The sequence below is a fragment of the Scleropages formosus genome, chromosome 5 (assembly GCF_900964775.1).
Source record: "Scleropages formosus chromosome 5, fSclFor1.1, whole genome shotgun sequence".
Classification (NCBI taxonomy): domain Eukaryota; kingdom Metazoa; phylum Chordata; class Actinopteri; order Osteoglossiformes; family Osteoglossidae; genus Scleropages; species Scleropages formosus.
The window spans coordinates 25,579,428-25,596,426 of NC_041810.1; the positions used below are offsets into that span (position 1 = coordinate 25,579,428).

General features: G+C 48.4%; 2 protein-coding genes across 8 annotated transcripts; one reads left to right on the top strand and one right to left on the bottom strand.

Annotated features, from left to right (window-relative positions):
* Positions 1 to 215: 215 nt before the first annotated feature.
* Positions 216 to 1,748, bottom strand: LOC114910592 (achaete-scute homolog 1b-like). Its single transcript, XM_029252368.1, has 2 exons — positions 1,028 to 1,748; positions 216 to 890 (listed from the first exon to the last, which is right to left on the bottom strand). Exon 1 carries the CDS (start codon positions 1,643 to 1,645, stop codon positions 1,040 to 1,042), a length of 606 nt encoding a protein of 201 aa, XP_029108201.1. The 5' UTR covers positions 1,646 to 1,748; the 3' UTR covers positions 216 to 890; positions 1,028 to 1,039.
* Positions 1,749 to 10,726: 8,978 nt separating this feature from the next.
* On the top strand, positions 10,727 to 15,692 carry irf7 (interferon regulatory factor 7). 7 transcript variants are annotated; one of them, XM_018765210.2, is made up of 10 exons: positions 10,742 to 10,804; positions 11,013 to 11,244; positions 11,758 to 11,911; positions 12,577 to 12,745; positions 12,845 to 12,933; positions 13,253 to 13,307; positions 13,759 to 13,926; positions 14,012 to 14,419; positions 15,020 to 15,135; positions 15,282 to 15,692. In XM_018765210.2, the coding sequence occupies exons 2-10, from the start codon at positions 11,156 to 11,158 to the stop codon at positions 15,435 to 15,437; spliced, it is 1,404 nt and encodes a 467-aa protein (XP_018620726.1). In that variant the 5' UTR covers positions 10,742 to 10,804; positions 11,013 to 11,155; the 3' UTR covers positions 15,438 to 15,692. The 7 variants fall into 7 exon arrangements, with proteins under 7 accessions (XP_018620733.1, XP_018620734.1, XP_018620726.1 ...); XM_018765213.2 differs by having other exon boundaries at positions 14,015 to 14,419; XM_018765214.2 differs by having other exon boundaries at positions 13,798 to 13,926.
* Positions 15,693 to 16,999: the final 1,307 nt, after the last annotated feature.

A 16,999-nucleotide genomic window follows, 5' to 3' on the forward strand; every position in this document is an offset into this window, starting at 1 on the left:
GTTTTACAGCCCTTGACAGTGCCATCACTGCGCGCAAAGCTGTGCTCGCAAGTTTGTGTGGGCGCGCGCGTGCGGCGAAGGCCACGTTGATGAAGTCAAATGCAACGCAGTATTTAGTATAAATAGAGTGATCTTTATTTATAAATCCTGTTTACATAAAATATGATAATTCTGCTTTTTTTAAAAAAAAAATTGCATATATACATTTAGCTTGACAAAAGGGGGAGAGACATGTCGTGAAAAGTCCTGCATGAACCTTCAGGAGGAGCACAAATGGAGACCTAGAGAGTAAAATCAGACCCATGTAGCGGGACAGTGCTTTCAGACGTACGCAAAAACGCCGCTCCTCCCAAACGCGTCCAGGTGTCACACTGTTAACGGTCCCTTGCGTGACGCGCGTGTTCCTCCACTTCACAAAAATAAGTCCTCTGTCACTCAACACGTCGCATGACAGAGAAAAAGATGAAAGTACAAGAAAGAGACAAGGGGTTTTCGAGGAGCAGGGATGTCCTGCCGGCCTCGGTGTCCAAGGACTCTCACGCCCCCCGCCCCCCCCTTCGGATAGAGCCTCTCCTGCTTTACATCGGGGTTTCGACCACAACACCCATCCCAGGGACCACCGCGCTCTGGGCTGTGGGGACACATCTCACTGATCCCGACGCTTCCAGCTAAATTATGTTAATTGCACTTAGACGGTGAGATAATAAACTCCACGGGGGGTCTGTGGCATCCTCTCGTCCCCGGACGCATGGAGACCTGGATTTGGCCCCTGATGACGGTCAAAAGGGCTCCAGGTAGGTGTTGGGGGGGAGACACCTGTAATCCCTTCCTTCTTCCCGTGGCGTGGATCTCCACTGGGGTCTCTGAGCTCCGACGTGCACCTGCAACATCTGGAGAGCAGAGCAGAAGAGAGGAGAGCGAGAAGGTTAGCGCTACACGCGCGGGGGAGGGGGTGCGGGTGGGGCATTTCTGTGCATAATTGATCGGAGACGCGACGCGAGCGCATTCCGGGAGCGCGCGGACGCACCTGCTGCTGCGCTCAGTATCTGTCGAACCAGGTGGTGAAGTCCAGCAGCTCCTGCTCCTCGGAGCTCAGGTGCTCGTAGCCGCCCTCGTCCGACGAGTAGGCGGAGTGCGGCGACTCGGGGTCCGCCGAGCAGCTGTGCGAGAGCGTGGGCGAGGGGAGGCCGCACTGGAAGGCGGCGGACACGGCGTCGTGCTCGTCCAGGAGCTGCTGCAGCGCGCGTATGTACTCCACGGCGGAGCGCAGCGTCTCCACTTTGCTCATCTTCTTGTTGGCGGCGCCGTTGGGCACGTGCTGCCGCAGCGTCTGGAAGCCCATGTTCACCTGCTTCACGCGGTTCCTCTCGCGCTCGTTGCGCCGAGCCACGGCCACGGGCTGCTGCTGCGGGATGCTGTAGCCGAGGCCGTTGAAGCTGAGGCGCCGCTTGCAGCGCAGCAGCTCCGGGGAGCTCGAGCGCGGCCTCTTGGTCACTTTGCTCTTGGCACCGGCGACCCCGCAGTCCCGCGCCGACGCCTGCACGGCGACGCCGGCACGAGCCTCCGACAGTCCGAACGGGAAGGCGCCGTGCGTGAGGTGCGCGGCTGGCACGGAGGTGGCGCTGACGGTCACGGTGGTGTCCATGTCTCAGTGGAGTGGGCGACCAGGGGCTGCACGAGCCTCCCTCTCTGTCTGTCTGTCTGTCTGTCTGTCTCTCTCTCTCACGCACGCACGCACGCACGCACGCACGTGCACACACACACACACGCGCGCGCGCGCGCACACACAGGGGTGACAACAAAACGCGCGCGCGCAGGCAGGCAGTGCACCGCTCTCGTGTCCTTCGCGTGGGGCGCGTGGCTAGAGCGCACCGGGGGCACTTTGGACCCAAACCCTCTACGGCACCGACTCCGCCGGCCGATCTGACGCGCGCTTTGGCAGCGCTCCTCTTTTTCAACACGCGCCCCGCACACCCCACCCCACCCCTGTGCTCCCCACCCCTCCGGGGCCACACGCTCCCCTGCGAAGCCCCGCCCCGCCGGGCGATTCTTCCGCGCGCCGGCCTCGCGAGCCAGGCGCGTGGCTCCGGGAGCTCAATAAACAATCCGGCGCTTTCAGGGCGGCGGGGAGCACGCGCGGACCTCATTTACATTCCAATGTAGCCGCACTGAAAGCCCATTGGCTGATTCAAATGGGCTGCGACCGGGCAAAAGAAAGAAAGAGAGAAAGAAAGAAAAATAGGAGAGAAGAAGGAAAAAAAGTGAATGGTTTCGTTCTTTCAAATGTCTTTTGAGTTTGACAATGTACCCCTGGCAAGACTTCAAATTATCTGTGCCCCCCCCCCCGCTCTTCTAGGCATTAAGACCCAAAATGCCGAGGAGCTTCTCTCCGGTCTCCAGGTTACTGCTGGAGCAGAGAAGAGTCAGTGACAGAAGAGCCTCTCCTGCCCCCTGGAAACACGGTGCGTCCGAGGTGAAGACCCCCGCGAGACGCGGCTCGAGCGACTGAGCTGGGGGAGAACGCATATGCACATCACACACGAACGCGCGCACGAGTGACTTGGAGTTACTGACACAGCCCCACCCCCGCAAAGGTCTATATTTCACTATATATTTAAAAATCTCCAAGCGCACATTCCCATTTGGGGCATTAAACAGAGATACAAATCATATGAAAAAGTTCGGTGTTTTATTCCCCTTCTCGTTATGAAAAGACTCAGAGTTAGAAGACCAGCTGCATTCCCTGAAACACACTTTGGGAAAATTGGTTATGACTCTTTTTTTACGCTCGGACCTCACGCGCTGGTAGGTTAATGACGCTCTTTGTCCGTTAAACGTGCGTTTGGGGACTGAGACGATTAGAAGGGGGTGGAGAACAGTAGCTGGACCAGGAGACAGTCCAACAGTCACCAGCACATTTTTACTCACACACACACACCTGAATTCCTTGCCGTGTGGAATTGCAGTGGTGTTTTGATTTGCGCTGTTGAAATACTTCTATGTCTCCTATAACTGCACTTGAACATAATTGTTAGGGTAACACATTCATATTTGTATGTTAAGACATTTTGCGCCCGTTTAACCGATTATTATAGACATACACCAGCAGGAATTAATAAAATATCCGTTACCGCACCACAATTCTGCGGTTATTAAAATACAAAAAAAATCAATTACATGCTGCCGCCATCTAGCGGAAAAACTAAGCACTACGACACGCTGTTCTTTAAACTCCTTTTAAAGACCGTGACACGCTGCCCTCTTAGAGGCCAACTCGTCTAAACACTATGGTTTTCTGCCCTCTAGCGTTTAAACACGTGTCATTGGTAACTGCGTAAAGCCCAAGAGATGAGCTGCAGAAACGTTGTCTAAATTTTTTAAAAAATCAGCATAATCTCAGGGGAACCCAGCACAAAAAAGGCCTCAGGCCACGTTTTATTGGCTGCACGATACCTTCAGTAGAGTACTGTTCCTGAGTATCAAGGGAAAAGCTCCCTGGTTGATTGTCCATCCTTGTCACTAGGGGGCAGTATTTATCTGTGCGTGTTTGTCCCCCCCCAAGTCGGGAAACTCCAGCAGTTTTTACCCAGTGTGATTTACACACACACACACACACACACACACACACACACACACACACACACAGTCTAAAACTGCTTGTCCCAAGCGGGGTCGTGGTGAACCGGAGCCTAACCCGGCAACACAGGGCCCAAGGCTGGATGGGGAGGAGACACACCCAGGACAGGACACCTTTCCATCACAAGGCACCCCAAGTATGATTCGAAAAAATTCTGAGGCCTCTGATGTCTGCACTGGTAAAACATACAGCCACATTGTCAGCCTGAAAGTGTATCCGCTGCTTTCGAAGGAATCTAAATACTTAAAGCTAAATTTAAAATTTAATATTACAAGTAACAAAATATGGACAGTTCTTTTATGTCCGACAGTAAACGGTGCTTCCTTGCATCCGTCTGAAAGATGTTGCACGGAAGTTCATTTTCACTTGGGTTGCATCACAGCTGCTGTTCCACACACCACAAGCGTGTCGGTCGAAGGACGGCAATGAGAAAGGTGTGTATGCCGGCGGGGGTGGCAGGCTTCCAGCGGAACAATCAACAGCATCTACATTTATTGTGGAAAAAACTGGACGCAGACATACTGGCACTGTGATGTGGTGCACCGCGGTAAACTGATAATACACGTGTCAGCAAGGAAGGAGACGAGAAAGTCCCAGTCAGATGAATCCCTCTGGGGCCACATTGTTTCTGTTTGTTTCTTTAAATTTTGTTTCAAGGAAATCTCCCTTTTCTGTACAACTATTTGGGACTTTCATGACCATCTGTACTTTTTCAGCCAGCAGTAATTGTTTCAATAATTTTTCCAACTATGAAACAATACAAAAAAAAAGCACAGATTAATTTTTCTCAAGGCTCATGTTCCATGAGCAAAAAACAGTGCAGTGCTGTGTCTCAACAGAGGAATAGACAGAGCTGCTGCCAGAGTAAATAATGTCATTTATTGATGCCATTATTAGTTATGTTTGTCAGCATTAGGAGCTATAATCTGACTAATCGCTGCAGTATGTGCTCACAAACATGTATGTTCACTTAAAAAGTGCAGAAGCCAGTACTTTCACAGCACACACAACACCTGGACAGTAATTCCCTTTCCGGTACTTATATATTCAGTGCATTTTTGGCACAAGTGAAGTTCCTTAACCACCGTGCCCCCACGGCCCTGTTTCAGTCTCTACCGTGTTGCGACCTGTGTTCATATGCACAGCTTTAATACAGATGGACTGTCGTCGTTTGTGCCAATATTGTGCTCCTGGACACTCGGTGTGCAACTCATCTGTCTGTGACCTGCGGTTGCCGAAGAGAGAAGCGAAGAAACAAAATTAAAAAAGTTCTTCGTTTGCTTGATGGTGGAAAAGACTCTGCTTGAAGAGGGAATACAGAAGCGTTCCGCCGAAATAAGGATCACTTCCTTATCGGGCTTTCGATTGCAGCGGCACTTTGAGCCTCTGCGACGTCAGCTGGGCTCCACTGGGGGAAAGAAGATGACTGGGTTGTTAACTCATTCATTTATCAATCTGCTTCATTCACTGATACACATGACACCCTAGAGGGTGGCAGGGCGGTGCACGCTACATGGAGTTTGTATGTTCTTCCTCTGTTGGTGTGAGTTTCTTCTGGGTGCTCTGGTTTCCTCCCGAACTCCAAAGTCATACATTTCAGTAGGACTAGTGACAGAATTGCTACACTGTCTGTGTGTGTGAGTGAGAGATTTCCCTGTGATGGACTGGAGTCCAGTCACAGTTGTACCCTGCCTCACACCCTGTGTTCCCAGGTTAGGCTCCAGACCATGAGGACTCTGCACTGGACAAGCAGCAGTTATTAATGATGGATGAATGGATGGATTTATTATGTTACAAACAAACTCAACGTGATTCTGGTCCTACGTTTGACCTCCCTTGATGACACCTGAACCCCAGATCAATGACGCCCTCATCTGGACTGGAGACCATGGAGACCATGGAACCTCACAACTCATGCGTTCCCAGTCATGCAGAACCTCTCAATATACTTTGTTACTTTCTCCATCAGCTCTTCACATCGGGCTTCCAAGGAACTAGTTATCAATCAACACTTGCTCCCTGTTTTGAGGAAACTACTTACACTCAGAATATCATCTCTGTTTGGGCCAATAATTTGTTCCATGAGAACAGTACCTTTTCCACACCCTTAGGGCTGGGTGACCTCTGTGCCGGGACTTTCCCATGGGACTCCTTCTCATGTGACCCGTTGACCGCCCACTATTCGTCCAGCAGGATTTCCTGGTCCAGCACCACCGTAAGGAGACATGGCCGCAGCCCAGGGCTCTGGAGAACCTGCCTCCCCTGGACGTCTTTGTGACGTTAAGCACTGCTTCTGCGGTGGCGTCTCCACGCTTTCGCACACCTCTCTCTATGTGTGAAGCAAAGTTTGTGAGGTCGCATGCATCTGCGCTCAGGAACAGATGTTCTCAGTTCCCAGTAAAACTGATGCTCACGGTTCCTGCGAATACATTGCGGTCGGTGTACCGCACCGCGGTTTACCACAGTCCTACTCCCAAATCTGTGCATGTGTGTGACACGGGAGGGTAATTCAGGTGGAAGTGTTCCCCAAAATGTTCAAGAAAGCCTAACATCCTTGGAACAGCTGACCGTGGGATGAGTAATGAGGTAGGGATGCAGCAGTGAGGAGATGCCCTGAAAAGCAGCAGAGCTGCAGTGACCTTAAGTACCACAGTATGGACGTGAAAGGTAGACATTGAAGGAGGATGACAGGAGAAACATGGACTCCTCTGAACTGTGGGGCTGGGGGAGACTTCTAAGAACACCATGGGAAGGCAGGAAAACAAACAGATGGATGTTGTGTGAAATGAGGTCAGATCTGTCAGTGGAAGCACAGACGATGAGACTGAGATGTTCACGCTCTGGACTCGTCATGAGAAGGTTGGATTCTCTCCAAGAGACGGTGATAGCCAGAGAGGTTGTGGGAGACAGAAAAAGAGCACAATCAACAATTAGATGGATGGACTCAGGCACAGTGGCAGTGGACACGGCTCTTTAACACTGGGGATATAGGTGAGGCACAGAACTTTCTGGAAAGACACTGTATGTGTGACCAAGAGTCAAGATCGACCCGAAGGTAATTTGCAAGAGCCACCAAACTCGACATACCACTCGTGTGTTTCATATAAGTCAGTCATTTCACAGCTAACAAGGGGAAAAACTTTGTTTCTCAAAAATCAGAATGGTGTGTTTGTGTAAGCAGAGAGGTGTGTGAGAGTCTCGCGGTGTGACGTGAAGCCAGTTTCTGGGGCGAGGTGTCACCAGGGCATCCCCCGTCCCCATCTGCGTGTCGCCATGTTGTCTCCGTGATCACAAGCAGCCACCTGGCCTGTTCCTCTGCCCTTCCCCCTGAACAATGACTCCTGCACCAAACACATGTGATGCTGACATGACGCTCCGCGTACAAGAGCACAGAGTCAAGCAGACGTCCATCGGGCGAGAAGAAGCACTGCTTCCACTGCAGGACCCACAGCTCCTACCCCCTGCGAAGGATTGATGGCTCAATAAACCATCGAAACAATGGAAACTCTCTTATTAGTTTCTTTAGAATTCGCCCCCCACACACTCACACACACACATCAGCCGCAGCAATTCCCCTTTACCGAGACCAGAGAGGAAGGATGGGCCGCAGCGCACGTGTCAGAGCATCTGGCCGAGAGCAGCTCTCTGGGAGGGGGGACTTGGGGCTGAGCTGTCAGTCGGGGTGGTGCTGCTGGTTTGACCTGACGAGCGTTAGTGTGCACATCAGGACTGGGTCCTGAATCGAGACGCCGTAAAAACACACACATTCCCCACTGAGAGAACACTTCTTTCTTAAAGATACTCATTTTTACTGCAGTAACACAGTGTTTGTGTCCTGGGTTCACAACAGACCTACATGGGGACGAGTCCCACGTTACACTGGGCGTCAGTGAGTGTAGCACTCTGGCCTCATAACAGCTGGGCTGTACGACTGGATGTAGGTTTGAATCCCGCTCAGTCTCTGTGGAGTTTGCATGTTCTCCCTGTGTTCGCATGGGTTTCCTCCTCCAGTGGCTCTGGTTTCTTCCCACAGCCCAAAAGCAAGTGTTGCAACTACAAGTGCTCACCCTAACTTGCCTATAGTGGTAGTGTTAAATTGCTCTCTTGTGTGGATAGGTAGAGCAGTCGAATGTCTAAAACTGAGATCGTTCACCTCCCAGCTGGTCCGTCCTCCCATCGAGAACTCTCTGTCCAGCTGGATAACTCGCTCTTTTCATCTTCTTCATCAGCTAAGACCCTAAGAGTGACGATCGACTCATGCCTGCCTGTGAAAATATCGAACCCGCAACCCAGTCTTGCAGATACATCCTGCAGAACATGCGTAGGATCCGCCGTTATCTCGCAACAAACTGTACACAATTCCTGGTCCAGGCCATGGTGACGCCCCACCTGGACCATTGCAGTTCTCTCCTGCTTGGTCTTCGAGCCTCTACCATCCAGTCTCTCCAGCTGCTACAGAATACCGCGGTACGAGTTGTGTTTGACCTGCCAAAACGTGCCCATGTATCCCCCCCTTCTCGTCTCCCTCCATTGTCACCGCAACCACACCGCTACGCTCCTCCACCTCTGACCGCTTGGTGGTCCCACGTAGAAGAGGTCTGGTTCATATCGTGGTACGAGACCAATTGATTGTACTGAAATATCACGTGTCTATGTCCAACTCTCTCCTTCTGCTGGTGTAATGTACTCTTTATACTGCTCTCTGAGATGTACGTCTCATGAAAGATTAAATGTGAATGTAAACGCAGTGAATCTAACATGTCAAGATGCTTGGGACAAAGGCGTCAGCCAGCTATGAGATAAAATGATACGAAAACTACGCACAGCAGTTTTTGCCTGCAGAACCAGGATCTGTCGTCGATTTCGTGTTTGTTCCTAGATAAAATCCAGCTTTAAAAAAACCACATATACACACACACCTGATCTCCAGGTATGACACCTTTCCTACATTTGAGATGTACGTCACATTGGAAGAAAGCATCTGTTAAATGAGGAGATGTAAATTTTCCTCTTTTTTTATTGCAAATCCAGTCTGTCTCCTCTTTCTTGAACATGTGATGGTTTGTTGGCAACCAGATAATTACATTTATTCATTTAGGTGATGTTTTTCTCCAGAGCAGCTTACAATTATTCACCCATTTATGGAGCTGGCTAATTCTACCAGAGCAATTCAGGGTAAGTACATTGCTCAAGGGTACTACAGCCAGAGGTGGGGATCGAACCTGCACCCTTTGGATCCAAGCAGCAGCCGCTCTGACCACTACACTACTAACTGTCTCTTAAAAAAACAGTAAGAAGACAACAAGATATTGTTGGACAATGTGCAAAGCAAGCCATAATCACATGCCTTTGTAGATAATATACACACTTTATAGGTTATCCCTGTGGCCAACACCGAACTTTGTCCTATTCCACTTTGCTTCGCGCTGCGTAAATTCTCCACAGTAAAACAAAACAAGTCATAAAACAATTTAAACTTGATGAAAAATATGTGAACTTGTGAACGTGACGCTGTACTCTGGTGTTCTGCCAGGTGGCACCAGCAATGTGCTCATTTCTCAACTCCACCCTGACATTAGACTCTCTGGCTGCACCTCTCTACATTTTGCAAATTTTTTTTCCACTCACAATGATGGAAAACACCACCACCCCCCCCCCCCCCCCCCCCCCCCGCATCCAGCACACACACATACACACGGGGCAAAACTGGTTACACCGGTTCAAGATACCGTAAAAGAGAGCCATAGCAGCTCTGCTGTGTCCCTGGAACATGAAGAGCATAGGAGGGAGTAGGTACCGGGTGCATAGGTGGCTGGACAGATGTTAAAACACACACAAATAGCTGTACTCAACACGCTCGCTGAAACTACAACGAAGGTAATTTCAACTTTTGGATTATTGTCTTAAATCAGGACATTTCTCTCTAGGTGACTTAGAATGTTAGGTATGTAGGCTAAGTTCCTTAGTGTACACTGATTGACCCATTTATACAGCAGGGTAATTTTTACTCTATCAGTTCAGGGTAAGTACCCTGATCAAAGGCACTGCAGCAGAAGGTGGGATTCAAATGCTCATCCTTAGACATCAAGGCAATGTGTCTAACCACCGCGCCACCCTGCCACATGCCCCTTTGGGAGAAACATTAGACTTTCTACACCGCCGATACGTCGCTGGGTTGACACTGTGCCCCTTTCTCAGTGGTACCTACTACAGGTGGACCCCTGTGAGACTCAAACCAGCAGCACTGTGGCTACAGGATCGTGCCCTTAACCACTCCTCACTGCAAGCCATCTGTGGTTCTACGGCACTGAACACAGTTGGGGCTGGGCCTCAAGAAGAGCGTTTTTTCCCACTGTAACTCATAATAAATAGAAATATATAAACACTAGGCTGGTTTGATTGAGGAGGGGGAGGCAGCGTGAACTCCGTCCCACAGACCGGTCCGTACTTATGATTTAGTATTATTCTTATGGGTGGTTTTTCTTTGCATTGTACTGGGGCAGTAGAAGGCGCCTGAAGGAGGGCCTGGGGTTGAATCCCACCTCCTGCTGCAGTACCCTTGGGTATGGCATTTACCCTGAATCGACACAGTAAAAATTACCCTGTTGTATGAATGTGTAACTCAGCGTCAGTCGCTTTGGAGAAAAGTGTCACATAAAAGCAGGATAATTTTGTCAGCGTATCAGTTCTGCGCCGAAAAAGGCACAGTGACAGTACGGAGGTGTTGGGAATGAGACCAAAGACAATGTCACTCTCTATGTATCTATCTATTTATTTATTTATTCATTCATTCATTCATTTCATCATACTGTTGTTTCGTCACCACAACCTGCCCCGTCCTCAAAACACGGTGACGAAACGCCTCGCGGAGGACTTCCGTCGCTTTCGATTTCGTCACGTGGTTTATCGTCCACCGCGGCGGTGCGGGGGAATGAGGGGTGGCGCGAGGAGGCCCGTGCACCCTGGCCCCGCCCCCTTCCTGCGAGCCACCTATAAAAGGCACCGCTTGCGGCGAGCCGCCGAGGGAGAAAAAAAAAAAAAAAAAAAAAAAAAAAAAAAAAAAAGAAGAAGAAGAAGAAGAAGAAGAAGAAGAAGAAGAAGAATACGGTAATAGAGGGCGAGGATGGAGACGGGAGAAACGGGGAGAAGGAAGAACAACATGCAGAGGTAAAGACGAAAAAAAGGAAGGGTGTGCGGGGGGACACAACGTCGGCAGTGACTGACATAAATAGCCTAAAAGTGCACTTTTACTGAAAGGACTCGGTCTCGGACTCTCAAGTAAACTTTACTGTAAGTAAATGTGAGCGGGACAGCGAGTTCGTGTTTTACACTAATGAAAAAGTGTAAATGTGACTTTGTGAATTTCCGTTTCCAGAGAGTCGCTCCACATTAAATGTAGAGGATCGCGCTCGTAGCGGGACGGCAGGTGGCGCAGTGGTTAGCGCTCTTTCAGGCGTGGGTTCGAGTCTCGCTCCTGCTGACTGTGGGAGCCTCGATTCGGTCGCTAACAGTGTGCGGATGCAATTAAAAAGCCCTGCTGTCTGCCTGAAAGGGAAAGTCGCAGCTCTAAACAAAGCCTGTCTGTCTCACCCTGAGTGTGTGTCAAGGTAAATAATGGCAACACCTTCCATCATCCATGTTCTGCAGTAAAGACTGATGATGCAACCGGGGCCAGTTTCTCACTACAGTCACACTGCTGCTTAACTGAGTAAAGCGTGCGAGGTACCTTGACCAAGAACGTTGCAGCAGCAGCGGCGGGACTCAAACCTGCAACCTTCAGGTTACCACGGGTGCTGTAGTTCATGTATTCGCTGTACTGTAGTACTTACAAATAGCACTTCTATGCATATGATACTTAATCTCATTCTTCATTGATCTGAAGCTTTCATTTAAAGTAACTTAGTGTTTGAGATGTTTATACTGTGGCATATTCTTACTATAGCAACAGAGTAAGCACTTTGAGCAAGAGTACCATAGATAACATAGTGGTGAACTTGAACCCACAACCTTTAGGTTATATGTACATCTCCTTAACCGCTACACCACCTGCTGGCCATCTTGCACCACTTCCACACTCATACATACCTCCTACTGCCCCCTGTCCTGTGTGTTTCCCATAGCAGCTGCAAGCCACAGTTTGCACAGTGGCTCGTTGAGCAGGTGGATAGCGGATCGTATGAGGGGCTGCGCTGGGTGGCCAAGGACAGGTTCAGGATACCCTGGAAGCACAACTCTAGGAAGGACTGCAGCGATGAAGACTGCAGGATATTCAAGGTGAGAGGAAGCTGGGGGTCATAACAGTGGTCTGTCTGTTTTTTTTTTTTTTTTTTTGGGGGGGGGGGGTCATAGTCAGTTCACACCATGATGATGGCATATAACAACAACATGAAATCCAGAGGGATGAAGAATAGTTCAATAGTTAGTGCCTAATAAAAATGATCATATGTTAGGCAGTCAGTATGTTCTCTGACGGTAATTTACTCAGATAAGTAACTTCACTGCGATTTACCCAATTACACAGCTAAATGTTCGTACTGTAGAAGTTCAGGGAAAGTACCTTGATCAAGGGTGCTGCGGTAAGGGGAATACTCAAACCCCTTACTGTAACATTTGGACTTGAAAGACCTGGGTTCGAATCCCACCTCCTGCTGTAGTACCCTGGATCAAGGTACTTACTCTGAACTGATACAATAAAGATTACCCTGCTGTATAAATGGGTAAGTCGGTGTAAGTAGCACAACGTTGTAAGAGACGTTAAAGAAAAGTGAGAAATTAATAATAAACTAACCCACAGTATTTGTACCCACTGGGGAGCAGATATGGAACCAGCAACCTTCAAGTTACAAGTGTGTCTCCTCACTCGTTATAAATACCTGCTGATATATCCACATCTCCAGATATGAGACATGAATGCGGTACAATTTCTGCCTCTTTTGTAGGAGTGGGCAGTGGTCAGTGGGAAATATTTTGAAAATGTGAGCGATAAAGCAAAGTGGAAGACCAACTTCCGCTGCGCCCTCAACAGCCTCAAGCAGTTTGAGATGGTCGAGGACCGCTCCAAGGAGTCGTCGGATCCGCACAAGGTGTACCAGATCGTCCACAGCGAATGTGAGGTCCTTGCTTTACCGGCATTTATTAGCTACGAATATGTAAAATTTCAGATTTAATTTACTAAAGTGCATTTGTTGTCTTCTCGTTCCTCCCCAGATAAAGATCAGAACAACCGGGACATCACAACAAATTATGAACATCCTGTTATACAGAAAATCTTCACTGACACCCCCGTTATCCCTCTGGTATGTCGGCTGCCGTTTCCTCTCTAATATTACAAACACTGCTCTAAGAGAAAAGATAACACACAGCTTTATTTATTCATGTATCGAACCCCTTTCCAAGGCGGTGTACAGTGTGAGCTTGCATACAGTGATTTATCCGTTTTGACTGTACATTCTTTCTGTAGTATCCCTGATCAAGGTATTACAGTGAAAATTACCCTGCTGTATAAATAGGTAGATCAGTGTAAGTAGCTTCAAGTGTGTGTGTGTGTGTGTGTGTGTGTGTGTGTGTGTGTGTGTGTGTGTGTGTGAGAACCTGTCTCTGCTGTCTTTTGTGCAGGAGCAGGGACTGTTATCTGAAATGGACTCCCTGAACTTGAGCACCCAGCCGACAGGTACTGCAGCATCAGACACCTTTCCTCTCCATCAAGGGTTTTTTAATTTAGGCTTAGAATTCTATTGCATTTATAGAAAAGCAGATTAAGTTTAATGGAAGTTTAGTCAATATGTTTGACAGTGAGAGGGGGATGCGGTGGCGCAGTAGGTTTTATCAGGTCCTGCTCTCCAGTGGGTCTGGGGTTCGAGTCCTGCTTGGGGTGCCTTGCGACGGACTGGCGTCCTATCCTGGGTGTGTCCCTTCCCCCTCCAGCCTTATGCCCTGTGTTGCTGGGTTAGGCTCTGGCTCCCCGCGACCCCATATGGAAGAAGCAGTTTCACGTGTGTGTGTGTGGCACTGGTGGCTTCCAGGATAGGCTCTGGACTGCTGTGATGCTGCGTTAGACAAGTGCTTATGGATAATGAAAGGAAATGGCTCGATATTAACACTGTTTGTGTCTAATATTTCAGTTTACCTGAATGACACCTGTGCAAACACTTGCTCACCAGCAGAGCAGCTGCTGTGGGAGGTGTCCTGTCCCATGAACGTTCATCCAACGGAGATGGCCTATTCCCACCAGCCAATGCACGTGGAGCCTTTTCATCCAAATGATGTGGCGGAGTCAGTCTGCTGCCCAGGTATGGCACCACCTCAAGGTCTTCTAGGCCAACTGAAGCCACCGTTCCTCTTTCCTGACCCAGTCACCCACTGATGTCCTCCCAGTAGGCCAGGTTCCGGTGTACGGGGCACCAGCCCTGCCTGGCATCCAGGAGCTGGAGATCAGCGTGCACTACAGGAGAAAGGAGGTGCTGAAGGAGCGGGTCATGAGCCACCAAGTGCAGCTACATTACCGCTCGGAGGACCAGGCCTTTGGGGCTCAATCCATCTGCCTCCCTGGTACAGAGAACATTCCGGACCGAAAGCAAGCTCACTTCACCCAGCAGATCCTCAACAACCTCCAGCAAGGCCTGCTGCTCGAGGTGAGGCAGACGGGCATCTACGGGCTGCGCCAGGACAGGTGTCACATGTACTACTGCTCCACAAACCCCGCAGAGATAAAGAACCCCGAACCCAACGAGCTGCACAGGAACCGAGCGGTGGAACTGCTCAGCTTCGACAAGTTCATCCAGGGTAAGGATAGTCTTCATTCCAGTGTTTAGCTACTTACACTGATTTACCCATTGACACAGTAGGGTTTTTTTTTTTCTGTCAGCTCAGTCTAAGTACCATGATCAACGGTACCACCATAGGTCGGCCTCACTTCTGGGTCCTTTGAGTGGAAGGCTGTAATCCTAATTCTTACACCACCTGCTGTAATAATAATAATAATTTCATCATCTGAACCGCTCGTCCCATACGGAGTCACAGGGAGCCAGAGCCTAACCCGGCAACACAGGGCGTAAGGCTGGAGGGGGAGGGGACACACCCAGGATGGGACGCCAGTCCGTCGCAAGGCACCCCAAGTGGGACCCACCGGAGAGCAGGACCCAGTCCAACCCACTGCGCCACCACGCCCATTATTATTATTATTATTATTATTATTATTATTATTATTAATAATTATTATAATTTTTTTATTAGTACTTGGTAGCTCTAACATCAGTAACTCCAGCCCAGGTGTATATTTTTAGTTAGTTGATGCCATTTGTATGGTCTCTTTTTCATGGCTGCTCTTTGTGGCCAGTGTCTTCATCAATTTAACTGATTTTAAATTTGTCACATTTGCTTCAGACCTGAACGAGTTCAAAGAAAACAGACGGGGGTCTCCGGATTATACTGTCTACCTGTGCTTCGGAGAGAAGTTCCCCGATGGAAAGCTCATGGATAAGAAGTTAGTTACTGTTAAGGTAAACACCTGCTGGACCACAGCACCTCTGCAGCACACATCAGCAGTGTTCCTCAAATTAAGCGGGATCGGTAAGAGCAAGAACCGAACCAAACCTGAGAGCCACTCACAATTTTGTCACCTGTACCCGACATCTGACCCCCCTAGGTGGTGCCCCTGATTTGCCGCTACTTCCACGAGATGGCACAGATGGACGGCGCCTCCTCCCTGGAGAATGGCACCGTTAGCCTGCAGTTCTCCAACAGCCTCTTTGACCTCATCAATTCTACCTTTGGCCTCCCGTCGTCAAGCTCCTCCCCATGAGGGGGAGGTGTCCATCCTCTGGACCACAGATCAACAGAAGGGAGGAGACCCCCTCATCCTTATGGTTCACCTTATTCTCCAGCCACTGTTTCAAACATAAGATCTTACAATTGCTGTTTAGTGTGACAATATGTGACACGATACACAGGGGCTCTTAATCGCAGTTGGGAGCAGAAGGCGGTCTCCGATTCCTTTTGTTTGTAATTCCAAAGTGACTTTTACTAGTAAGTCACAATCAAAAAAAAGACATTCCGTTTTTTTTTTTTTTTTTTTTTTTTTTAGAGGTTAGGTTCTGTAAAAACCTCTAGTCAGAATAACTTATTTATTTAATGAACTACATTTTACTAGAATAAAGACGCATCCACTAAACAAACTGCTGTTCAAGTCTCTGTAGGCTTGTCAACTGATGAATTCATAAATATCATTCATCTTAGTACATTCAACATTCTCCCATGTCACTCCAGGCTCCTTGGTAACAGGACTCTTCTGGTTACTGCTGCAGTTAGTGACACCACTCACACCCCCCCTGCACCAGCTGTGGAAACCGGCCACATTATGGTAGCCCTGGATATTCTTTACTGTCAATGGTGAACACTGCACTATTAAAATGCACTATTTAACTAAGTGCTGACATATGCATACTGGTCTGATTGTATGTTATACATGCCATACTGGTCATGTAAACAGTTTAACGCTAACAACACATAGCAACTCATACTGTAACACTGCAAGTAGACTCATTATAGTTTGTCCATTTAAATGTCACTTTTTCTTCTGAAGATCTGATATTTTCTGCCCTAGGGGTTAACTGAGGTCATCCTCTACTTATCTCTAACTTATCATTCTTTTGGTTCTGTCACTTTACATCTGGGTTGTTTTTAGTTAGTAATGGGACCTTTTGTCATTGAGGATTTTTGTTACTGCTGCTGTTCAGTTTGTAGAAACTGCAGTTAGTATGATACAAAGCATCTTTTTTTTCCCCCCAGTTTGTGGACCATCATTAGACTTGTTTGCCATGATTTATCTTGCTCTGTTTCCCCACAGAGCTACGAGTTTGGTACATTAACAGTTTTAAAGACACGAAAGTGATGTAACAAGATGGGAATTTTCTTTGGCTTTTCTTCACAGTAGGGTCACATTAAACTTGATGTATGCAGCAGCATTGTAGTTTATTAAATGCCTGGGGACACTGCAGCTTCTAATTTTGTTTTCCTAATTAAACCCACCTCCTAGCAACAAACTTTCATTGAAGTTCATTACATGGCAATAGTAAGGATAGAACAGGGACAGACTGGAACGTCTACTCAGACAATGAGCATTTGTTCATCTCATACACACAATTCTGAAGGTGAAATGTGGAAAATGTGTGTGTATATATACATAAAGCATTTTTCAAATATTTCTTTTTATTAAAGACATCCTCTAAGAAACATATTTACAAAGAGCTGAGTGGAAAGCTCCAGCTGCAAACAGTACAGATAAATAAGGACAACGAGTGGGAGTGGAAACCCGTAGCTGCCCAGTGAAAGCCGAGTTCCATCCACCTAGCTCCCTTTGAGAAG